The sequence below is a fragment of the Trichophyton verrucosum genome, assembly GCF_000151505.1.
Source record: "Trichophyton verrucosum HKI 0517 chromosome Unknown contig00692_1.f1.exp, whole genome shotgun sequence".
Lineage (NCBI taxonomy): Eukaryota > Fungi > Ascomycota > Eurotiomycetes > Onygenales > Arthrodermataceae > Trichophyton > Trichophyton verrucosum.
Window position 1 is genome coordinate 974 of NW_003315278.1, and position 24674 is coordinate 25647.

General features: G+C 47.3%; 8 protein-coding genes across 8 annotated transcripts; 3 read left to right on the forward strand and 5 right to left on the reverse strand.

The window, feature by feature from the left end:
• Positions 1-2039: 2039 nt before the first annotated feature.
• TRV_06285 (aspartate aminotransferase, putative) lies at positions 2040-3535 on the reverse strand (the record flags this gene model as incomplete). The annotated part of the gene is made up of 4 exons (XM_003019610.1): positions 2040-2140; positions 2206-2472; positions 2544-3309; positions 3359-3535. 4 exons carry the CDS (start codon positions 3533-3535, stop codon positions 2040-2042), a joined length of 1311 nt encoding a protein of 436 aa, XP_003019656.1.
• A 1597-nt stretch (positions 3536-5132) lies between these two features.
• Positions 5133-6993, forward strand: TRV_06286 (uncharacterized protein; the record flags this gene model as incomplete). The annotated part of the gene is made up of 2 exons (XM_003019611.1): positions 5133-5213; positions 5281-6993. 2 exons carry the CDS (start codon positions 5133-5135, stop codon positions 6991-6993), a joined length of 1794 nt encoding a protein of 597 aa, XP_003019657.1.
• Positions 6994-7957: 964 nt separating this feature from the next.
• On the reverse strand, positions 7958-8647 carry TRV_06287 (ThiJ/PfpI family protein; the record flags this gene model as incomplete). Its single annotated transcript, XM_003019612.1, has 1 exon — positions 7958-8647. One exon carries the CDS (start codon positions 8645-8647, stop codon positions 7958-7960), a length of 690 nt encoding a protein of 229 aa, XP_003019658.1.
• Positions 8648-9228: 581 nt separating this feature from the next.
• TRV_06288 (uncharacterized protein) lies at positions 9229-12936 on the reverse strand (the record flags this gene model as incomplete). Its single annotated transcript, XM_003019613.1, has 2 exons — positions 9229-12777; positions 12910-12936. The coding sequence occupies 2 exons, from the start codon at positions 12934-12936 to the stop codon at positions 9229-9231; spliced, it is 3576 nt and encodes a 1191-aa protein (XP_003019659.1).
• A 246-nt stretch (positions 12937-13182) lies between these two features.
• Positions 13183-14817, forward strand: TRV_06289 (uncharacterized protein; the record flags this gene model as incomplete). Its single annotated transcript, XM_003019614.1, has 4 exons — positions 13183-13269; positions 13342-13773; positions 13833-14550; positions 14612-14817. The coding sequence occupies 4 exons, from the start codon at positions 13183-13185 to the stop codon at positions 14815-14817; spliced, it is 1443 nt and encodes a 480-aa protein (XP_003019660.1).
• Positions 14818-15775: 958 nt separating this feature from the next.
• Positions 15776-18669, forward strand: TRV_06290 (protein kinase, putative; the record flags this gene model as incomplete). The annotated part of the gene is made up of 4 exons (XM_003019615.1): positions 15776-15977; positions 16035-17851; positions 17928-17990; positions 18058-18669. 4 exons carry the CDS (start codon positions 15776-15778, stop codon positions 18667-18669), a joined length of 2694 nt encoding a protein of 897 aa, XP_003019661.1.
• Positions 18670-19290: 621 nt separating this feature from the next.
• Positions 19291-23031, reverse strand: TRV_06291 (uncharacterized protein; the record flags this gene model as incomplete). The annotated part of the gene is made up of 3 exons (XM_003019616.1): positions 19291-19576; positions 19608-19949; positions 20009-23031. 3 exons carry the CDS (start codon positions 23029-23031, stop codon positions 19291-19293), a joined length of 3651 nt encoding a protein of 1216 aa, XP_003019662.1.
• Positions 23032-23486: 455 nt separating this feature from the next.
• Positions 23487-24372, reverse strand: TRV_06292 (uncharacterized protein; the record flags this gene model as incomplete). The annotated part of the gene is made up of 4 exons (XM_003019617.1): positions 23487-23713; positions 23795-24087; positions 24145-24243; positions 24299-24372. 4 exons carry the CDS (start codon positions 24370-24372, stop codon positions 23487-23489), a joined length of 693 nt encoding a protein of 230 aa, XP_003019663.1.
• Between the last annotated feature and the right edge of the window lie 302 nt (positions 24373-24674).

Here is a 24674-nt window from a genome sequence, read left to right on the forward strand (position 1 = left end):
TCTCCACTGATTCCACCAAGGGGATGGCCATCATCTTGTCAAATTGTCCTTAGTCGATGGAATATGTCGTCTAGCTGGCGTTGTATGAACAGCTTGTCTTCGTGTGCAAGGCTGGGCCAGGCCTTGGTCGGAGTCATGCCTGGAATGTATGACATGGAAACAACACAGAATGGAGCAAAGGCAATTAGACCGTGTGGTCTGGGAACTGGGATATTAGGCATCTATCGCTCGAGATGCTGCAGTATGGTGTACCTAGTGTACTCCTTATTGCCCATGATGACTTTTGCCACAATGCCCTCACTGCACTTCACCGCGAGGCCTCTTGCGGGGCCTTCCCAGATTTTTCCGGAGCCTAAAAGCAGCCGTTTCAGGGACGCACCGAGTAGGAACTCTTCGCCCTTCGGTTTTTCGCCCAAGGACCCGTCCTAGTAGCGCGCAAGTATAGCCCGAACCTTCTCCGATAACTGAAATACAACTGTAGCAGCTTCCGCAAGATCAAGACGATCTAAATACTCAGACGCACGTGGCTTCGGAGGCTCTGGTTTTTTGACATTGGGTCCAGTTGCCATTGTTATTCTGCGGTTATAATTTGATGGAATGATGGTAAGCAAGTTGACCTCCAGATCTCGCCTCTATTTGTTGTCGAGCTCGTCGAGCATCTGACGATTGATTCCCGCAGGGTATGATAATAATTCCCCCTCGGCATATTGGTGCCGACGACGATAGGAATCGGAAAACATAGACATCAGGTCTGCTGCTGGATCCTTCTTGAGGGCTGCCTGAAACTCGAGCATAAGAGCTTTGTTCCATTCTGGGGCATCAGGATGAGAGAGAGAGAACCGTTGGAGCATCACCCATATTGTTTTGCAACACTAGAGTCAACAAGTATGAACTGTTGACCGGCTCTGAGGATTGTTCGATGTTGTAGTTGTCGTTGTTTTTATCCAGAATTGTTGTCTCTGCTATCGTCGCTAGCAAAGTGGGACGAGAAGATATGTGGCAAGGGGATCATTACCTCCACTCAAAAAGGGAAAGGCTTAAGGTGTTCGGAGTAGATGGCCCTCCCTTTTGAATATAAAGCAAGGAGTCCGGGGAGTTTCTTATGATAAAGCTTGATAGCAGCCCTGATGCTCTTGGGCATTTTCTGGGCCATTGATTATAGCTACCAGCTGTGCAGTACGACCAGGAGCATCCCACTTGATATGATTGGGACATGCGGGTAATTAGTTGAAAGGGCGCTGTGACATGTTGCAGGACAAAATATGAGGAAGAAAGGGTATAAGTTGAAAAGTAGAAGTTGAAGATAAGTTAGTTAAGGTTGGTGTTGCGGCTGAAGTCAAAAGAGTTGGTGTTGACGTAACTAAGTAGCACTGTGACCAACTCAAATAAACGCCCAGTTCTCTCTCTCCATATCGGTCTCAGAGGTATGTAGTTGACTAGCTGTTACACTTGATGAACTTAGGGGCAACCCGCGGGTAGATTGAGCTCGATTTGGCGTAGTTATAGGTTACTACAAAGAGTAACGTCCGCCCGGACGAGGGTCGGGGATGAATGGATACAAACTTGAAGCTTTGTAAAAGGTACCGTACTCAGGAACCGGACATTGTAGACTCGGAGATAGCTAAAAGTGTAAATCAACTGGTTAAAGATGTCTAGATAGAATCTAGCTGTGTCTCTGACTCTATCCTGCTAATACAGACTAGGATACAACCAACACAACAAGTGCTGAGCTGCCAACTCTAACAACCAACAAACCAAGTATGAAAAGTATAGAAACATGAGGAACGTCTTACATCTATGCATCAAACTCGCGAGTGAGAAAAAAATATTTATCCTGTTGGTCAATATTCCAACCGGTTACTGGTCGGTCGGGTTGAGATACGAGGCCAAAATGCAAGAAATCAATCAATGGGATCGTGCGGAAGCGGTAGGCGGTCGAACATAGGAGACTGGCCCCGTTGGTGAGGGACGTTGGAATGAGATACATAGCATCATTTAAATTCGTTGAACCGTATCAGATAGGCCGTATGGTTGTTGATTTAGTGGCCATTAGAGCCATTGGAGCCGTTGGAGGTTTTGGTAGTCTTACGGACCACGGAATCGATGGCTTCTGCGACGTACTTCAGGTTGCTGGTGTTTACTATAAGAAAATGTTAGTGGTTTGGTCGGCTACATCGTATCAATGGGTGGAAGGGGATTGCTTACGTCCGGCGATAGAAATACGGCCGGAGTCCAGGAGATAGATGTGGTATTCACGAAGGAGGCGGACTTGCTCCTTGGTGAGGCCGGTGTACGAGAACATGCCGATCTGGTTGATGATGTGCTCCCAGGTTCCGGGGGTCTGCAGTCTCTGCAGCTCATCATATAGAGCACGGCGCATGGACTTAATTCTGCTGCTCATGGTGATGAGATCTTCCTTCCACATCTCAACAAGGGCTGGGTCACTCAAGATCTTTGCCGCAAGTCGTGGTCCTACGTTGGTTCAGTTAGTGTCACTGCATGAAGGTTTCAGTAAGAAAGTTATGCATCTAGGCACAACATACCGTATGATGGTGGAGTAGAGATCTCGCCACGCTGAAGCTCAACAACCTGAGATCGGGCACAGACAGTCGCCTCTGCGTTGCGGCACACAAGGTGGAAGGCGCCAGTTCGCTGACCATAAAGACCTAGGTTCTTGCTGAAACTCTGAGCAACGCAAAGCTCCATCCCACGCTTAGCAAATTCGCGGATGGGCCAGGCATCATTGTCCAGATCTCCAGAAGCGAATCCTTGATATGCTGAGTCAAAGAAGGGGAATAAGCTTCTGCTCTCGCACAGATCAGCGATCCGCAGCCACTGAGCACGGGTGGGATCAATTCCAGTAGGGTTGTGAGCACAGGCGTGAAGAAGGACAACATCTCCCGCGACAGCATGAGCCTCGAGTTCCTTCATCATTCCCTCAAAGTTAAGTGACCGTGTGGGTTCATGGTAGTAAGGGTATGTCTTCACCTGGATGGGGCTGCCGGAGGTTCCGCTCGAGACAAGGTTCCAGATCAAATGGTGGTTGGCCCACGTTGGGTCGGAGATCCAGATAGTGCGCTTTGCATTGGGATCAGAAAGCTTTGGGAGGTGGTCTGCTAGGAAGCGAGCTCCGATGTGGTTCGCTCCCGTTCCTGAGATTGTTTGGAGACTGGCAATGCGTTCCTTGGGGATGCTCGACTCGCCTGTTCCGAAGATTAGATCCCTAGCCATGTTGTAGAATGGTGCGTAGCCAGGGATAGGAAGGTATTCATGATCAAGAGTTGGGTCATCGAGGAGTAATTGTTCAGCCTATGGTATGTTAGTGACTTTATCATTCGAGAAACGAGTGATAACCTGCCTTCTTGACCGCCGGTAGCCTCCAACTCTTTGCTTCGTTGTCTCTGTACACACCAGCACCCAAGCTGACCTTGTCTGGGTGAGTATCAGCGGCGAAGTCGCCCATCAGAGCGAAGACTTCATCCGCCGGCGCTGTGTCCAGCTTGCAAAAGAGACTCTCTGGCTGGAGGGGGGCCATCTTTTCGGCTTTTTCTTCCCGTTTCTGCTTTTGCAGGTACGTGATACTGTTCTTGATATGGTCGAATAGTAACCCTGTCACTATTTTCCAGACGCTGGGGCGGTGACGTATTTATGCTCGAGACTTTACAGAATAGAAGATATGATGATATCTCAGTCCTTCCAGCAACCCGTCAAGAAAAAAGTCCGACTCAGTATTCATATAAGTACCATCCGCCGATAGAGTTTTGACGAAGTTAAAACCGGGCTTTTCAACTCCTTTCTTTTCTTCTTCTGCGTCGTTGCTTTTTTGCCCTTTTTCAACGTCAGAAAGTCAAAAAGGACTCCGGGATCAGTCCCGCCCCTGCTGTGGCGGCTGGCGTCTTATATTTAATGCTCCCTTGCCTGTCTCCTGCGCCCTCCACTCACCTCCTCACCACGAGGCGCAACCTTGGAAGGATGACAGCGTCCAACGCTCAGCCCAATAATAAAGTAATCTGATAAAATATGCGCGCGCGGGCGAGCGGATACCGACGGCTGGTGTAATATAAATAGAGACCAAGCCTTACTCCGTAGAGCTACCGTCTTTTATGAAGTTTGGGAGCAATCCGTTAGCACTCTCTATCCGCTGACTGCATGCGGTATGGGGAGACATCAAATACGAGGAAGGTTCTACTTGTCTCTGGCCTCTGTCTCTGCGGTATTTCTCTCCTCCTATTATTTCGCTCTGTGCTTCGCTGTCTGCGTCCCAAATAATGAATTGTGAATGAATGACTGAGTGATTTGTGATTTGTGGCTGTTCCTTGAGCCCGGAATTTGCTTGCCGGGGATGTTTCTTTGCTCGATGTTCTTTTTTGCTTTTTCTGCTTTGGGAAATAGCCGGTAAGCGGCTTATGTAACAAGAGCCCGCTAAGCCGAGGTCAATTATGTGATTATGTAATAAGTAAGTCAGCAACATCGTTACTGACTTAGCTAAGCAGGCCAGCCCCTTTCTTCGTCGGACTTCCAACGTCGACTTTCGCCGACTGAGCATACCACAAAAGCGGGCTCAAGATGAGACAAATGACGAGCTAGTGCTTGTTGTTGGTGTGATAGATTGGTATCAATATGTGACTAACTATGCATGTGCCGTCCTGGAAGCTGGATTGGTTATTGTTGGATTGCTGCCTAGATGGCCCGTCAACCCATGAAGCGGCTAACCCATGTCTGAGAAGGGAGATAAATAGATGATGGGGATGCAAAGTCTTCCGCTTTTCTTCTGGCCTTCCGGATCGTCCCAGTGCACCAGAATACTCGATGGCTTTGCGACCTTATTCATATTTTGTTAAGGAATTACAGGCTAGTTCTAGGGTTCTTTACTCAACAATGACCCCTGCCATAAAGCTCCCGGGTTATGGCATCCCTTTGAATGGATTTAGGGCATGGAGAGCGTCACCAGGGGATGGGTTCATAACCAATACGGAATATGATGGATCCAAGGATTTCAGAAACCGATCATTCCCTAACGCTCTAGATCAAAGTGACATCGATTATGGCAGTATATCGTGAGAGTTCCTGTTGCCCAGCTCGCTTTGATGATGAATAATAGCTAATTTTTCCTTTTATGTATACGGAATAGCATGCCTATGATTACTTTGAGAGAGCATGCGATGATTTATGCCATGAATGATATCACTGACAAGCCTGGGTGGGAAGACAAGGTAAAGGCTTAGTTCTTACCTCTGATAAATCACTGTAATAACATCCAATTTGTTTGGTAATGCTTAGGTTTTTGACCAAACTATCACCGCCAAATGGAGACGAGAGCTACTAGAAAATGATACCTTGGATATAACAGAAAAAATGGTTGACTGGATCATCGCTGAACTTCAGTATAAATCTGAAGCGTTCAAAACTGATGGTATTATCTCTGCTCTTACCTCTGGTGTTTTCAAATCCGACTCTCTTATTCCCACTTCACTCAAAGAGTCACTGAAAGCTGCAGTTGCTCGTCTTGAGCAAGTACCTGAAGCGCAAAAGGACTACCATCCCCACAGCAAAAATCAGGTTCTTGACCTTGTCCATCCTTCGCTCTTCCCCTTGGTTTATGGTCGGACCCGCATCGTTAAAGATGGTATTCTGAACATTCAGGATGGTATCGCCAGATCTGGTACTGGTGAAGTAATTCCTATTCCAAATAAGTCAGAAACTGAAGTTCCAAGTGATGGACTCGGACCTCCGCATATTTCGCAAAGAATGAGGCACCCCTTCAGCGACAAGTTTCAATGGCTTCCTTGCGACGTAGCATCTGGATCGACAAACCGTCCTGGGAAGGATTCCCATGCACAGAATCCTTCAAGCGAATGCACCATCACCAGTTATATCAATAACCTGCATCCTGACGAGCACAAGGAATTGTATGGAGTTCTCGAACAGGTCATTGCCCGCACAATCCCTCTGTGGAATGAGACATTATCTGTTGGTCAAACTCGGCGTGATTATAAGCGGATTAACTATACCGAATGTATCTATGACCCAGATCCGGATAACATACCAGAAAAGGATTGGCCTCAAAGGCTTCCAGATGAAAATGAGGAAGATTACGAGCAACGTATTGAAGAGTGGGGATGGGAAATTCGCAAGGTAGCGCAACCCGAGCCGGGGAAATTCGTCCCAGAGGAGAAGGTAAATTGCTCCGATGATGAAAAAAAGCTTTTAGATGAACGGAAAACTGTCAACCTTCAGAGAGATTACGGAAAGACTGGGATACAAGTCATTGTGAAACTCGCGAACATTCATCTTACTCCCGAAAACAATAAATACGATGGAGGTTCATGGCATGTTGAGGGCCAATTGGTATGTATTTCGCTATATATAACCTTCACTTATTTCTTGGGAAAATATAATAACCCCACTTTGCAGAACGAACACATCTGTGCTTCAGCACTGTTCTACTACGACAGTTCTAACATAACTGAGAGCCGGCTTGGGTTTCGCCAAATGGTTAGCTTTTACGATGCCGATGATGTTTTCTACGAGCAAGATCATCGTTCTTGGCTGAACGAAGTGTTTGGATTTGAGGATCAGGAGTCTACTGTCCAAGAAATCGGCAGCGTTTTATGCAAAGAAGGGCGCCTTGTCACATTCCCAAACTCGCTGCAGCATCGTGTACATCCTTTCGAACTGGATGATCCTACCCAACCAGGTCACCGAAAAATTCTCGCGTTGTTTCTTGTTGACCCAAACACTCGCATCATCTCTACGGCAAATGTACCCGCACAAAGAGCAGATTGGTGGGATAGGCTGATGCCATTGCATGGCATCGCAGGTAAACTTCCCAGAGAATTATTCGACGAAGTCACATCTTATCTGGATGACTTTCCAATCACTATGGAAGAGGCGAAGGAGCTGCGCCTGGAGCTAATGGAAGAAAGGAAAGCTGTTTATTCTGGTCAAGAGGAATCATTCCATCAAGACACATTTTCACTATGTGAGCATTAGCCAACATATATGATGTAGTAAATAGCAGAGACAAATATACAATGTGTCCGTTTGTTGTGTTCGAGTTCCATCAAAAAGCATAGGTGTGATCATTACTACGCCAAGTCTGCTAGAATAATATCGGAGGTTTATCTCTCAAGTTGGTGAGCTTATCTTGACTCCGTCCAGAATATTCTTTAGTGCTGGGGCATCGCCAACTACCTACTTCTCTGATCAGGCCCTTGCAGCCCGTAACCAAACATCCGCGCCCTGCAAAATGCCCTAGCCCTAAGCCCTAGCCGCTTATAGCCGCTTGCCATCTGTTTTCCTGTTACGATCTAGCGCCGGCAAGCCCCGCTCAGAAAGTTATCCGTCTTTAGCCGCCCTCTGGTCACCTGCCATTTTAGTGGGCACCAATTGGCTTATATCAGCGCCAAGACATACCATTCACCTTAGATAAGCAAAAATCTCAACCTCAATATCATAAAGGTTAACCTATGATCAAGAGTCCAATCAGGTCGCGGAAGACATTCTTTGTAAACATTCTCGAGGAATTATGTGTACGGCATACTGTCTCGAAGTGTTGATGGGGCCTAGGCGACAGAGGTATTAATATCGTCAAGCTCACACCAATGGATACATGTGTGGATGTCAGTTTCGATTTTGGCTGCTGATGCATATGTAAACACAAGGGATTTCCTCTCTCTGGAATCTCGCCAATTGGTTGATGTTTATTTTTTTGTACACTGAGCTGAGATTAAACGACGAAGCTATGACGGCATACTAACATCCCGGGTGCAAGAGGCGACAAGGGTATGGATATGCGTCCAACCACTTATTCACCACTAGCCTCTGTGACAGACATGTTGAGATGCGCCACAGCTTCCTACAAATATCGCCTAAAATGAGGACCTTATTTCCCCTCACTTCCCAAGTCGACGTGTGACGTGGGACTTGCATACATACGCAGACTCCGGTCCTCTGGTCAGGGGCTCGGTTCTGGGGCAGCAAAGGGGTCATCTGTAGGATCCTCTACCCAACGGTATTCCATCCGCTTTGCTATTGCCTGTGCATATTCCCGGCCATAAACCATCCCGATAAAGGCAAGCATGGCATCAGTACCTGCACTGATACCGGAGGATGTCCATATATTTCCATCAATCACCCATCGGGCGCTCCTCTGCCACTGGACCTGAGGGTACGGCCTTGTCGTCTCCTCGTACCTCCTCTTGTTGGTCGTCGCTTTCTTTCCATCCAGAAGACCCGCTTCAGCTAGAACTTTTGAGCCTGTACAGATACTAAACAAATATTTAACTTCCGGGTATAGCTTGCGAGCAAGCTTGACGGCTGGCTCGATGTTGGCGCAGTGACTGGTACCCAGGCCACCCGGAACGATGAGAACATCAATTTCTGTGGGCAGATCATCGTAGCTATGTGTAGGAACCACGCTTTCAGAGAAGCCCCATCCTGGCTTCAGGTTGACTATGGGAAGTGGAGGCGGCTTCGTGCTCACCGGGTTCAATGTTGGCGCAATGATAGAAAGTTTGATGCCGTTGTCGAGAGAAGTGATATTAAGAGCATCAAGAGGACCGAAGACGTCGAGAGCCTGGAAGCCTTCAAAGAGAAGAATGGCGTAGTGCTTGGGTTCTACTACGATGTTAGCATCCTGCCACATACACAATAATACCCAGGCCTATTGTCATCCGGGTTTGTACTTGTCCCGCAGGCAAAGGATATATACCTGTAGAATTGCCCGCCATCGTACTTTGTATTTCCATTGGGCTCCTAACTCAGCAAAGGTTGACTGCTTCTAGAATATCACCCGTCTTTCGTACCAAGGGTGTGCCTGCGCCAGTTGGATGGACTGAGAGTTATAATCTCGGGACAGAGAATAAAATAGACACAGAGATCCAGTTGCAAGGAATATGCTTAGCTACCTGTTTCCAAGTATGCTTCTCAAATATTTGGTGCCTCCCTGCAGCCCGTCTTTATATATCGTGATCCTCGATGTTGATCGTGTTGAGTTGCCAATACATGGAAGGGCGCAAGCGCAACTGCAACTTCGTACTTCCACAAGCGGGGTGAGTCATGACAGCGCAGCAGCAGGCTGAAATATCACATTCGATAAACCCATATAATCTCATGTTTGGTATTATTAATATTACTCTCAATTGCATATTCATGCATGCAGATAAGCCAAAAAGGTATCGTGGATTAGTTAGCTATACAAATATGGATCAGATGGTGACACGAGCTTCACGTAAAATCAACAGGAGGCAAGCCCCTTTCCACAACAGCATTGCTCACACAGTTCTGCACTTTGATAACTGCATTCTTCCAACCGGAGAGTGATGGGCTGGATTTGCTTGAAGGGCCCGTGTCTCCCGTGCTACCATGACAGCTACTGTTGAAATCGTTTACGAGCCAGCCTAGCCATCGTGCCAGGTCGGTGGCTTTGGAAATATCCTTTTCCTCCAAGACAACTCGCCTCAAGTACTTGGTGAGCGCCTCTACGTCTTCTTCATACGGTTCTTCGTTTTCAAATGATGAATACCACTCGCTCAAGGCCTCGCGAATCTCTGATAGAGAAGATAGCCTTTTTGATGTGAACGTGGGTTTCGCAGGACGCGGATCAAACCGGAGGAGTTTCTGCTCGGGCTCTACAGGGAGAGAAGAGTTGTTGGTTCTATGCTGCTTTATCCGTGAATTCTTCTCATGCACTGCGGCAAGGTTTAGGCCTCCTTGCTCTTGGATTCGAGTCTGTCTGTGTTCTTCTAGAACTTCTCGACGTATATCTTCCGGCAAAGCGGCAAGGAATTCCTCTGAGATATCTCTGTCGGGATCCGCGGATGCCCGTGTAGGAGAATTATCTGCAGAGTTTGTACATTCATGCGTGGGCAAGGAGACTTGAGGGATTATGAAATTGGACTGAGTAAGGGTAGGCCCAGTTGCTGATCTTGTTGCAGCCCTTGGTCGCCCTCTTCCACGGCTAGATTTTGGTTTCGTTGGCGTCGTAGGTTTCCTGTGACGCGGGGATTTTGGCAAAGGGGTTGGGCTTGGAGAAGCAATTGTCGGTGTATTGGCATTTTGCTTATAGTAGCCTAGCACTTCAGCTCTTACATCTTCAGGTAAGGCGTTCAACGTATCCTGATCAAGCTGTGATTCAGGCGGGAGGGCTGTTGACGCAAACAGTGTCTGCATTGGACGTTTGGCAGAAGCTGCAGCTTTTAGCTGTTCACTGATACTCAGCCTCTCCTTTGGAGCCAATTTAGAGCGGACATCACTTGGTAGTTCCGCAATGGTCGAAGGATCCGATTGTGTTGGTAAAATAAACTGCGTACCTCGTGTATTCAGGAGTTTCTGAGATGCATCATGTAGCGAAGATCCAATCGCCAATGATGCGGATATATGTGGGCTTGCATTCTCTCCTTTCTTAAGACTCATGATTTCATCAGGGTCTTGAGAAATTATGCTTTTTGGACCAGGGGTAGCCGCCTTAAACTGGAGCTGCTGCTGACTGCTCGTGTGTTCACCACTAGCAGTAGCTTTAATGGGCGTGAGCTTCGTCATTTGAACTCCCAACCCTCTCAGGTCCCCAGGTGAGAAGTTAAAACTGCGAAGAACGGAAACTGCCTCCTTGCCAATTATATCGCTTGCATTAGTTGGAGTATGTAGGATAATACTCTTGTTAAAGGTGTCACATTTGCCATGGCCGAGATGTTTGGGAGGATCAACGGGTGAATCAGCAGCCCTTCGCATTATCCTCATCGTCAGCTGTCTACCTTTGACCCCGTTCTCCAAAAGTCGACGATGTAGCTCCTCACTTAGGCTCCGCACAAATTCATCCGCCTGTGCCTGGTTAGTAAACCGAATACCCCAGTTTATTTCCGCTGAAACGGACTTTCGTATTACTTGCTCTCCAACGACAGTGTTGTCGATTCCCCGTGCGTATTCCCATAGTTTTGCTCCAGTTTTTGGACCAAGATGCCCAGTCAGCTTCTCTCGGCTAAGCTGACGGATATCTTTGACATATTTGACACTGAGCTCTTCAAGCTTTGTTCCCAGACTATGCGCCACACCAGGTAGATCAGTGACAGAGAATTCACCGATGAAGTCAAGCATATTTTCGGGTTTTAGCTGAAACTGGCCGGCGGGTTTTGCTTTTTTTAATGCCAACCTTGCCTGTAGGATGTTCTGACCAATACCAACAGATACATGACAACCAGTTTTCTGCTTGATGGAATCTCGCAATTTTTGTGCTATGGTATCGGCTTTTTCCTGTTCTCGATATATTGAGCTCTCTGATATTGCTTTTCCATCAGAACCACCAGCCTGTATACATAAAGAGGAAATGTCAACGAGTGCTTCATCAATGCTGACACTTTGAACAATTCCATCGATATCAAGAATTGCCTGATAGAACTTCCTGCTAGCATCCTCGTATGCTGGAAAGTCATATGGCAACACTTTGAGTTCTGGGCAGCGCTCTAGGGCTCCTTTCATCCACATCCCATTTTTGACGCCAAATTTGCGTGCTGGGTAATTGCAGCTAGCTATTTCGGAGCCCGGACCAGTTCCATGTGCAACGGCAATGGGAGAATCGGCAAGTTCAGGGTGTTTTTGCAGAGAAACTGCTGCGAAAAAACTATCAAAATCAACATGAAGAATATACCGCCTTGTTCCAGGAAGCCGTTTGATAGGAGAAAGCTTTGCTGTACCGCGTTCTTGGGCGAGGGTTTGCAGCTGTGCTTTCAGCTCCGCCTTCCAGGTAGACAGGTGGTGAAGACGTGATTCACGATAGTACTGCTGGATGAAATCAGGATTGATTACGCTGGATTGCCGGATATGTGCCTTCGAAAGCAGCAAGGCATTGTGCTCCTCTGAAGTTAATGGCTTCCTTCCATCAGCTTTCGGGCTTGTATGCACCTGGTCCAAACTAGGCCGTTCAGGATGAACTGGTGACAACAGATCATCCGATCCCAATGCACCAAACTCTTCAGGGGTTGTTGAAGCCATAGAAACACCATTCACCTGATCCGTTGCTTGAACATCGGTTGCTGGTTCATCTTCCAAAGGCGGGTCGTCCGTAGTGTCAGCTGAGGGCAATTCGACTATCCTCTGGGAGTCAACGGGGACGACCTCCTTGTTCAACTGCGAAGTATACCAGCATGCATCTGTTTGAGCCTTGTAACTCTGGGATTGGGTATTATTCTCGGTAGATATGCCATTGGCATCAAATTTCAGAACCTTTTGTGCAGTACCTTCGCCTAACAGACGATATGTTTCCCAGGGCAACATACGGCCAGCTTTAATACTGTCAACAATCCATGCCGGTTTTACAACACGGTATCGGCGGAACTCCTCTTTCTTCTTAGGAGTCAATGCGCTGGTAATGATGTGAGTCGCCGCTGTTTTCCTATCGAGATACTGAAGGAAGCCCCCGCCATGGCTCACAATCATACGGTGAAGGTCATTCAGTGATGGCTGTGTGTAGCCATTCACGTGTGCTACAACACCCTTGAATATGGGTGGGTTGTTTGGAGATGCAGAGCGTATTTCAGAATCTAGATTTTGAAGTTTGATTTTCTTCCGACGAAAATAATCTCCAAAGCCTCCAAAGCCAGATGCTCCATACTCCTCGCCATCCTCTCCCACAAAGTCATCTAAGTCCGTTAGCCATGTACGGTTGAATGCAACATTTGTACTCACGGTTCTCAATCCTCTTACGCGTGGCGTTGGAGCCTGACTCAAGTCTAGAGCCCATACTGTGGCATCACGCAGGAGAAAATCATGTTCAAAACGAAGCTATACCGTGTACTCAGCCCCAAACTCCCAGATCAAGCTGTCATCACGCCTGATCTCTCCTTGATACAGTTATCATCGTGGTGCTGCTACCGTTTTGTCTCTTTAATGACTTTTTGGACACGAAAAAAACACGCCAAATCCAAGGGTCACATGATACATTATATAATTCTTATTAGTCATATTAACGCTAGCCACTATTAGTCTAGCGTTATCATGTTAAAAAAAAACTATTTACTTTTTTTCCTTTCTTTTCGTTGCTATGTGGAAACGAGTTGGAGCTTTAGAGAAAATTCTCTATTTGACTGAGATTTTCTCCTCATCCTTAAGAGAGAGAGCTGAGCCGTTGTCTATTCATTTTTTCCAGTTTTGCACTGCGCTGAATTCTCTCGTTTACCAAAGATAACCATGTCAGGAACTCAGCCAGTTGCTCTCTATGCGGCCAAGGTGCCTCCAGGCGCCCTTGTGCCTGCTGTCCCCGATGCCGCCGCCATGGTATGTAGATGAATTCCCTGATAAGTATCCTGCTCATGAAGAGGCAATTCAATTGACTAAAATATGATATAGTTCCGTGTGACCATGGCCGCAATTGATCCCGACGCGGTGCCGGAGTACGAGGATGAGGCCCAGGCCAGCAAGGCCCCCCGAGCTACGCTGAAGATCATCCGTCCTCCTCCTGGTCTTGATTATGACGACGACGATGACGACGAAGAGGATGACGAAGATGAGGAGGATGATGAGTCTGACGATGAGACCAATGGCGGTCCGAGTGACCCGGCCAGAAAGAAGAAGGCCATGCTTGAAGCTGCCTTGAAGGATATGGATGACGGCATGGAGGAAGACGATGATGACGACGAGGAGGGGGAGACTGACCTCGCTGCTGCCATTTCTAAACTAGTTAAGGGCAAGGGAAAGGCCATGGAAGATGAAGATGATAGTGACAGCGACGAGGATTTGGAACTCGACGAAGTTGTCGTCTGCACACTTGACCCAGAGCGTGTATGTTCACTCTATTCGCAAAACCGTTTTGGATAAGGAAATGCTGACAATCCATACAGAACTGCCAGCAGACTTTGGACTTTGTTGTAGGTGAAGGTGAGCGTGTCTTCTTCAAGGTCACCGGCACTCACACTGTCTACGTCACTGGAAACTATGTGACTCCCCTCGAAAACATGTATGACAGTGAAGACGAGGACAATGATGAGGATGATGAGGATGACTACGACCTCTCACCTGATGAAGATGAGCTAGCTGCCCTCGTGGGTGATGATGATGAGAGTGACGAGCTAGATGACATGGCCAATCCAAGAGTTATGGAGATCGACACCGATGAGGAGGAGGAGGTCAAGGCTCAGACTCAGGCTAAGCAATCCAAGAAGGAGAAGAAGGGCAAGAAGCGCCCCGCAGATGATTCAGATGAGGAGCCAAACTTGGACGACATGATCTCCAAGACCTTGAAGGACGAGCCTGCGACCAATGGCGAGACTAAGTCGAGCAAGAAACAAATGAAGAAACTAAAGAAGAACAATGGCGAAGCTGCTGAGGCAGAGGCTGCTAAGGCCAACACCAAGTCTGACAAGAAAGTCCAGTTCGCGAAGGACCTGGAACAAGGCCCTACTCCATCCAAGACAACCCAGACTGGCACTCTTGGAGTGAAGCAAGTACAAGGGGTTACTGTTGACGACAAGAAGCTTGGAACAGGCAAGCAGGTTAAGAAGGGTGATCGAATTGGCATGAGATACATCGGAAAGCTAGAGAATGGCAAAGTTTTCGACTGTAAGTACCAGCTCTATCCTCTGTTCTATCTATGTTATGCAGTTGCTAACTCACGATCTAGCTAATAAATCCGGAAAGCCTTTCACCTGCAAGGTTGGAACGGGTGAGGTAATCAAGGGTTGGGACATTGGTATTCCCGGCATGGCTGTGGGCGGTGAGCGAAGACTCACTATCCCAGCTCATCTTGCCTATGGAAAGAAATCTCTTCCTGGAATTCCCGCTAATTCCAAACTCATCTTCGACGTTAAGCTCCTGAGCATCAAATAAATACCCATCCACTTTAACCCCAGTTAATGGAGCCTACGAGGCCTGTTCCATACCCATTGCGTTTCTCAACTGATGTTAAACAAGAAAAAGACAACCAATAAAAATATTTTCAAGGCTTCTGTTGGTTTATATTCACATTGTGTTTCTTATTCCCTTTGTTGGCTTTTGCCTCGTGCTAATTTGTTCGAGTTGTTGTCGGACGACCCCCAAAATGACTGGCGTTTTATATCTGCATGTGTATTATCGATTAAGACCTCTTTCCCATAGAATAACACTCATATCGTATGTATAATTCACCCTGTTTTGCCCATACGTCAATGGTTGACACGCTCAAGCCATCCCTGTCTATCCCATCCCGTCCCAGCAAGGTCACGGTGTGGCCCGTGTCCCCGTCAAATAAGGTTTTTTTTTTAAGCATAAGTCAACATCATCGACTCTTAACTGCCCAAAGTCATCGACCCCGTTACCTCGAGAAGAGTACCGGACAACTGCAGGATCTTGTTCTGAGCTATCAGCGAATGATTAGCTCTGTTGCCAGCGATGATGTCGCGGTATTTAGTGGTCTGTGGCCACAGTCGGGGTTTCTCTCGAGTTCTGCCTCCTTTTCGCCCTTTCCGCCCAAGCAGCTTGAGCTTTCTTCATCCACAATACCACAGAGCTGCAGCGTCTATTCCCTTCTGATCAAACTTGTACTGCAGAGCAGTCGAAGTACTCTCGCTCTGTCTCCATGCAAGTTACGAATGGGAGATGCTACTATCGTTTATTCCGCAGTTACTTATGCGACGATATCACATCATTACATAGTAATCTTTGCTGCGTATATTATACCCTTCTTTTCACTCTTTCCCTCACCTATTTCACCGGAAGCACCAAATGGCTTCTGCTAGCCATCGGACTTCCTAGCTCCATTTATTCTCTCTAGGTATATTTATATACCTGCCAGCCCCATGACGATATCATGAATAGCCCCGAGGGTATCTCTTCACTCGGAAACCCTTCCAAGGCAGTGGTTCCAATTGATGTTAACGATCCACCGTCGCCAGAGTTCTCTTCACAGACCGAAGGAGTTGGCAGTACCAAAGGTACAAAGTCAGTCCGTGGCTTTCTTAAGCAAAAAGGATCAAGACTTCTTTCATTATTTAAGACGAACAAGAGTGCAGGTTAGTTACATTTAGAACACTCGAGAAGTATCTCATACTGATTGATCCAATACTTAGGTAGCATAACCTCCCAGGATATACCAAAAAAGATTTGCCAGCCAAGTAGAGAAGACGAGGGTACGAGCCAAATTCTTACGAACGGAAAAACGCCTTCCAGTCTTGAGCGAAATAACCAAGGCAACAATAAGTCCTCAGACTTGAGTACTCTGCAACAGAAGAGGGAGCGAACGGCCTATCAAAGTCGATACCCTGGTAAAAAGGAGCCCGGTGTTAACGACGCCCCCACGGAACAGACGACCCCTAGGACCGCCAAAGCTCTAGTCTCTAGCCAGCAGCGTCTTCATTCCGGGATAGGTTTAACGAAGAGAATTTCAGATAAATTCTCAATGTCATTCGGTCCCCCAACTGTAGTTCGTCGTGCAAATCTGCGGCTGCGGCCAGCTATAGGTAGCTTTTCGACTGGTACACGGCCGTCCGCTCCATCCCCACTTCAGAAGCTGGGCGATAACGCTCAGGATGACTCGGACTCCTCTGCTTCCCATCTCAGTGGCAGTGGGACTTCTCACAAAAGCCAATCTACCAACCCTACCTCGGAAGGCAGCCCTGTCTCTCAACCAAAAAGGACATCGGCAAGTTTGGCTAGCAAAGAAAAACGTGCTCTTCCGCCAAACAGTGTATCGTCGGAATCTCCACAACCCTCATTTGGAGACATCCAGCCGCCCCTTATTAAACCGTCCATTGCTACCGTGGAAGCAGCTGCCGCTGCAAAGATTTTCCTTGAAACATACTTTGACTCTTTATTTTCCAAAGAGCCTCCCAGGCTGCGCCGTCAACGTGAACTAGAGCAAGCTATATACTCGTTGCCCCTTTCAGAGGATGAACGACAAGAAGCCCGGTACACTTGGTATCGTCAGGAATCCAATCACCTTCGAAGAGATCGCGTTATCAAAACACATTCGAACCGAAGAGATGGTAAAAAGAGCCCCTTGGTGTCAGAATATGAAGTAATCAAGGTATTAGGAAGAGGCAGCTTTGGTGTTGTTCGCTTAGTTAAAGAAAAGAATACCAGCATTGAACCTGAACCGCCAACCCCGAAGGTACCACGATCATTTCATCGAAAGGACCCAGGAAGAACTAAAAAGAATGTTTTCGCGATGAAAGTTATCCGCAAGTCAGAAATGCTCCTAAATTGTCAAGAAGGCCACCTGCGAGCAGAAAGAGACTTCTTAGTCGCTTCTAATAAATCTCGCTGGATTGTACCACTCATTTCGAGCTTCCAGGATAAACACAACCTCTACCTAATCATGGACTACATGGTTGGTGGTGATTTTCTTTCTTTACTCATGAGAAAGCATATTTTATCTGAGGAAATCTCCAAATGGTACGTTGCTGAAATGATTCTTTGCATTGAGGAAGCCCACCGACTTCGCTGGATCCACCGAGATGTCAAACCAGACAATTTTCTGATCTCAGCGTCTGGCCACCTGAAGATCTCTGACTTTGGGCTCGCGTTTGATGGACATTGGTCTCACAACGAGTCATACTTCAATAATCATCGACAGTCATTGCTCAAGAAATTGGGCATCAAGATTGAAGGAGACAGTGAGGATAAGAAGAATCCCGCTAAAGAAACCAAAAAAGCATATAAGATTACAAACTCCCCTGACGGGAAAAACGCTGAACTGGTGGATAAGGGGGATAGGAAGCAACCTTGTCCAGGCGAAGATATTCTTCGATGGCGAAATCGCCGAGAGCGAAGGAGGTTGGCGGTCAGTATGGTAGGCACCAGTCAGTATATGGCTCCAGAAGTTGTAAATGGGGAACCATACGATGGTAGATGCGACTGGTGGAGCGTTGGCATAATTCTGTTTGAGGTATATCCTACCCTTGGGCTTTCATATTAACCAGTTTCCCTTTCTGTCATGTTCGATGCTAAGCGATGGTTTGTAGTGTCTATTTGGTTATACGCCATTCGCAGCTGATTGCAGAGAAAATACCAAGCATAGGATTACGGTACGGTTCCATCAATGCAGTTCCATGTATAAACCTGGTGGGCTGTGGACTAACAGGCAAGATTTAGCACCACGAGGAATATTTGTCATTTCCCGAAGAACGCCCCTCCGACCGATTGGTTTCCGATGCTGCCATTAATCTAATCGAACAAATACTTCAAGAAAAAGATAGACGGCTGTCTTCTCAGAAGTATTTATTGAATGATTATAAGTCCTCTGACAGGGCGAACAAGAATTATCAGGGCCATTACGTGTACCCAGATGATGCTACTGACATCAAAGACCACGCTTTTTTTAAGAATATCGAGTGGGAGGCTATACAGTACTCGCGACCTCCATTCATACCCAAGGTGCGGAACTGGGAAGATACCAAGTACTTCAATCTTACAGTTGCGGACAGAAATGATGGCACAACGGAAGAGATCCTTCCAGACAATGCCGAAGTTGGCAATGATAATGCAGCACCCAACACAAAGCAGAATCAACAGAGCCTCAATGCCGTAGAGAACACATCTAATGTTAAGAAAGCTGCGAAGAAAAAGGGCAGGCGCAAAGCCCGTGATAAGATTCTGCGCGATGAAAGTATGGGGAAGATTGCATTGAATATTCGAAAACGGGAGGCGTTTTTGGGGTACTCATATCAACGTCCAAGAGATGTCCTTAGCGTTTTTGACCTGTGAGAAGGGAACAGTGGCCCACAATGCTGGTTTTGGCCAATGGTATGCCAACAATATATCCCATACATTGGTCTTCCTGATATAAACGGAGGGTTGAAACTTCACTGCCTTGTTGGGTAACGTTCGTTGAAGGACTCTTGAGGTATTTGTGTTTGGTTGTGGTTGTGCTTAACACCCTAGACGGTCACTGTATCATTATTAGAATCAGTCCAATCGCTAATAACGAATCAGCCTTATTCCTCCTATTTGCTCACTCTATTTGACTTGCTCTCTACTAGCTTAGGTATGAACAGTACAGGGAAGAAGAAACAATAACGAACTCTAGCGGACCAGAGTATTAAATTGAAATCCCCATCTAAAATACAACGACGAGAAGTGCATGACCTCCAGGGGCATTTTAACCATTATTAATTCTGGCGCGATTGACCCGAAGACTGTATTATAAGATGTATGCCTAAAAGCTGAATGCAAAAATCAAACTCCTTAACCCAACATGCGTTGCATTTAACATATCACTTAGCCTTCTTGTATTCCGTAATCAAGCAAACCTATGCGCCGTAACCACGTAGTTGTCGCGAAAATTCGGGTTTAGAGAATATGGTAGGAGCCAGAGGACTGAAAACCCTACACAGGGGATACACCTAGAGCAAATGCTGGCAAATTGGAAGCGTCCTCCGGCCTCATTGACCCATTGAGAAGCGGACATAATCTGAAGAATTTGGTTAGCAAATTGTGCTGATTGAGTGGCCGGTTGTGGACAAGTGAGAGGAAAATGTCCCAGTGCTTCTTCTGTTGGATGAAGATGAATATGGGAAGAAAAGGAATATTGAATGTTGGTGATGATAAGAGAATGGTGTCTGTGGTATTGGTGGACAGTGAATCGGGTGTGCGGGTGCGTAAGTGCAGATGGCTGAGTATTTCATGAAGAACGAGCAACACACTTTTTGTTGGTCTTGATATGGCCGACCTGGCCACAATTAGCACACTTCCTCTGTGTGCCTCCAGTCTTGGGGCCGCCTGAACCACTAGCCGCGGGGGAACCAGCGGCTGTATTTGGCGACATTTCCCGATTGCTCTCTGCCATGACGCTTTTTTGCTTTTCTCGAGCGTGGCGTCGCTCCTTGTTGCGTTGAAGACGGCGAAGCTCATCTTCGATGCTATACGAGAAAAGCTTGTTAGATATACATTGAGATATACAAGTTGAAGATAGAGCGGTGTAAACATACTGCTTCATGTTTCGAGCGTCAACTTCGGGGTTACCAGTAGGTTGAATATCAACAAGCCTACAGAAGAACCATGGTTAGTGATAATTCGTACAAAAGCAAGAGTAAAGAGAACATACGTCATATTTGCAAGATCTGCTTCATGGCGCTGCTTCTGATACTGTTTGATTACTCTGGCATCTCGTATAACTTCCTTGACAGTCTCAATTTGGCCTTTGTTGTTGCGTATCTGACGGGAGATTACCATAACCTTACCCGACTGGCTTGAGGTGCTGAATCGACTGAACTGACTGGTTGTCTCATCATCCCGACGGCTAAAGGATGGGGTAGGGCGATCAGATCTCGGTGTTGGCTTTCCGAACAGTTCATCAGCTTCTCCCATGTCCACATCACTCTCTTCGTCCGAGTGGTGGACGGTTGAGGATAAGCTAGACTTTTGGCTTTCCCAAATTCGACGGATAGCTTCTTCGTAGGACTTTTGTTGCCTGGCAACATTATAACTGTGCCCTCCAAGCTCCTTTTGTCGTTGAGCATCGATTTTGTCCTCCACACTCTCGCCAACAGCTCTGAAGCCTCCCTTCATGGATGTCTTGATGAAACTGAAGCCTTCTCCACGGCCAGTGGGATCTCCCTCTCCGTGAAGTTGTAACATGGCTTTTCCTTGAGAGGCTAGAAGGAAGCTCCTGGTGGTTTTCCAAGGAGCGAGCTGCTGTTCCAAACTTTCTCCTTCCTTGCCCTCGTAGTCATCACCGTTATCTGATTCACGGTCATAACCAGCGTCATGAAGCTGCTGCTGACCAACTTGCATGGCCTCAAGAAGGCAGACGTCTTCAGGCTTTACATATCCGCGCATGACATCCTCACTGGGCACCGATTCCCCGCTCTTCATTTCCCACTCTTTATGATCTTTGTTGAACTGGAGAAATTCTTTCATCTTTTGCCTGTTTTGCATGTCTGTTGAATCGGGGAAATGTTCGGTGACCTCGGCCACACTGACCCTATTATTTCCATTCCGCTTAATTCGACGATAGCAAATCATTTTTAGGCGATTCTTTGCAGCAGTTGTGACTTTTCTGGAATGAGGTCCTGGTACATCGATAGATGGGAATTGTTGGCCTGCCACATACAAATGATCGATATTTCGTATGAAGTAGCTGGAGCCTTCGACGCCAGTGCTGTTCCGTACAATGAGGAAGTCAGTGCTTTTGACCTCCTGGCGGAAAACGGGAGCACGATAAAGACCCGTAGTAATAGTTGGTGTGGTCTCTCCCGGGTCGACATGACCAAAGCTGGAAAACGGACTTTTGTCTTGAGGAAGCAAAACTGCTGTCTCACCGATCTCTGTCTTTGGCCGGGACGGGTCCTCCGCATTCTTCTTGCGGTAGTAATTGATCAAGCGGCTTCCCATACCGAAGTTGGATAACATGGTTGGATACTCTTCTGAATGCTCTATCAACAAAGCATTGGAGTTATCAGCCAAGGACAGAGATTTCGTGGTGTCGAACAAGGTCTTCGCATCCTTTCCTTTTTGATGCTTCCGCTTGAGATATGCTGGGACTTTGAAGGTGAGTGGGAGGTTTGGATGGAAGGTTAGTGATGGACGATGGAATGATCGAGCCTCGGGTCTCGCAAGTTTTGTCTTGTAATATGGCCACTGGAGTCGGATTGCAGGCAAGCTGTGCTCCAAGGCTATGTTGCCAAGAGTGCTTCGCACCTTGTTCTGATGATTTTCCTTCAACATGTCGTATGCAGCATCATTTGAGATATTGTACCGTTGCATGAGACGCTTGGTCAAACCGCTGGATATTTCATTCGTACTCTGAAGCTTGCTGGATTTGATTTTCGTGATGGGTTCATTATTAGAATAATCATCCAACAACAGATGCGGATCATTCATATCTATCCGGATCTTTCTGGCAAGCAGCGCTGTAGCTTCGGCTGGGTCATCAAGATTAGGGAGATCAATATGCGAGTATGACAGATAATCTGCAGGATCTCTTCCTAGTTTGCGCTTCTTCGTTGGCTGAGCTACTTCGAATAGCCAGTCATCTTCATCATTTTGAGGCACCTCAGGTGTAGCAACGGTATCATTCTCTGGGGTAGGACTCTTTACGTCCCAGTCGGCGCATATGAACTGCAAGTCTTCCATGGTGATACCTCCAGGAAGTTCCTCGTCAGAATCATCACCGCCTTCCACATCACTTGACTCGGCAGACATAGACGGCGGAGTCATAACAGTTATGAACTGATCCGACTCAACCGGTTTCTTTTGGGTCTGTCCAGTAAACAGAAATGCACGTTCTTGATCGGGAGCGAGTTCGATGTTGATCTTTGTAGGGTTGATCCGCTTAGGAGGTTTAATAGGCGCTTTGCCGATGAAGCGTGCCTTTTTAGGTGGTATGAGCTCCATGAAACGGGGTAGGGCATCTTTATCAAACTTGGGCCATAGGGAAGCAAGCAGTTCTTCGTTGTTTTCTGGTGGTGCAGGGGGGTTATCTGGTCCATATGCGGACATCGCAAACAGGGCTTGCTGCAGCTGATAATCTCGGAGCGTAGCAGGGTCCATATCAAGAGTAGGCGAGGGCGGCGCTTCCTTCTCATTCTCTATATCCTCAGCGAATATATCATCATGCACTTCAAGGGACCGTTGCGATAGGCCACTCTCTCCAAATGCGGCCTCCATGGAATGGTCCGTAATTGGGAGTGAGAGGCCCATACCGGGCTGTTTTTGCGCTGGGGATGAGGGTACATCTCCAAACAGGTCATCCAGCTCGTCTCCTTCGCCTTCCTGACCTCCTTGAAAGCCTTCGTCTCCGCCAAAGAGGTCTCCCAGATCGTCGTCCTGGGGTATAGCAGTAGGCAGCCTTGCGCTCGGAGCAACAACTTCTTCGTCTGGAAGTTCGTCGTCGTCGAAATCCTCGTAGTCTATCGCGTCGTCTGCCTTCTCTCCTATTTCAAGGTCTCGGGTCAAAAAGTCCATGTTGGCATTCGGTTCGTTCATGCGCTGCACCACCTTGTCGAACTCGTCGTCTTCCTCCGCAGGCTCAAAGTCATCTTCCGCAAGGTCCCCCATAATGCCAGAATGCTGACTGTCCATGCCTGATGGCTCGGGGGCAGGAGATTCGGAGGGAGAAGCAGACATGGCGAGGTAGGGAAGACCGTTGGTAGCTCAGGCAGCGTTCAACTTGGGTTCGTTCGGGGCGATGTGAGCAATTCGGCTGGTCATGACAGGGGCATGCGCCCCCGTATCAAGCGAGAATGTCTTCCAGGTGACGAACAGAAGAACAACCGCACGTCGTTGGCAGGTTTATTCTCCTTCTTCTTCGTTGGTTTGCTTTGCTTTGCTTGTTGCGCGCGAGATAGTTATCAAGTCGAAAAAGAAGCTTTAGATTTCCATTTTTGGAGCTATCACGTGACACCTACTTGACGCGCGCGGGCTGTGTTGTTGATAAATAGCGTAGAAGATATAGTTATTGGATGAATGATAGAAGATTTGGTACAATAGAAGTGTTACTGAGAATTAGTTGAGGCAGGCTATTGAGGCGAGCAGTTGGATGTGTTTGGTGTAGATGTTGTGTTACTGAGTAAAGTCGTCCTTTATTCATCAATAGGCTTGAAGTCTCCGTTGTATATACATAATGCCTTGCTGGCGCCCTCTGAGCAGTAATGCATGACGAGTGACTTTTTGCCTGGTGCAGTAGTGGCGGCCAGCTGTCTCAGATCTGAGGTGCGCGGAAGGAAAAGCACCACATCTCGAGTAAATTTGGAGAACTCAGCATGGAGGAATTCCAGGGAGTATGGCTCCATGGTTGATAGATTGAATACTGAATCAGACCTGTATCCCGGTCCTGGTTCCAGTTAGTTAATCTGTTGGTTTACTGCTTATAGCTGTAGCATCAACTCACCACCCCACGGCGGACTACCAAATATGACACTGTAAGGGGCAAGATCCTTCAGCTGGTTCTGAAGAAGCTCGAAGCAGTCCCCAACAAACCATGTGATCTTGTCTGCCACTCCGTACAGTTCAGCATTGTGCTTAGCACACTTCAACGTCTCCAGGTCTTTCTCAATCGCGTAGACACGCTTCCACCGGTTGGACATTGCAAACGCTATGGTATTTCCGCCTGCCCCAGCAAATGCGTCTATCAGGATACACTTCGTCTCCGGGGCTGCCTGCGCCATATGCAGTGCTATCTTGCTTTACACCCAGTCAGAATGATAGCTCTTCACTGGGAAAATAGACAATAGGACTCACTTTGCCACAGGCTCGGGGGTCACCCCAAACCACGCATCGTCCGTCAGCCAGACGCCTTCATCGTACTTGGAGAAGATCTTGTATCTTTGGGCCCAGTAGCTAGAGCTGCCGGTCAGTCATCAAGCCTTTTAGTTCGGTAGCCTTATCAGCGTACTTTTGGATATCCCATGGAACCTCTGCCTTCGTGCGGTAGTGATAGTGTACGGACTGCGCGTCCTCCCTGGCCATGATTAAAACACTCCTCCGCAGTGCATCGTCTATCTCGAGGCCCGCAAGTTATTCTCCTCTTCGCCTCTCCATTTTTAATTTTTTTGGTTTTGATGTCGAGAGTGACGTTATAGTTATTTATAGCCAGCTTAAGTTAACTCGCCAAAATACTGCAAGCTGTGTTTGTTTTGTTTGCATCTCGATTGGGCCAAGTTGAAGTTGCAGTTAGCTAGTTGACGAAGCAAAAGACAACAAGAAGACAATAAGACGAGGAGACAAGAAGAAGAGAAAAGGAAAAAGGCCAGGAGACCGGAACAAAAGAA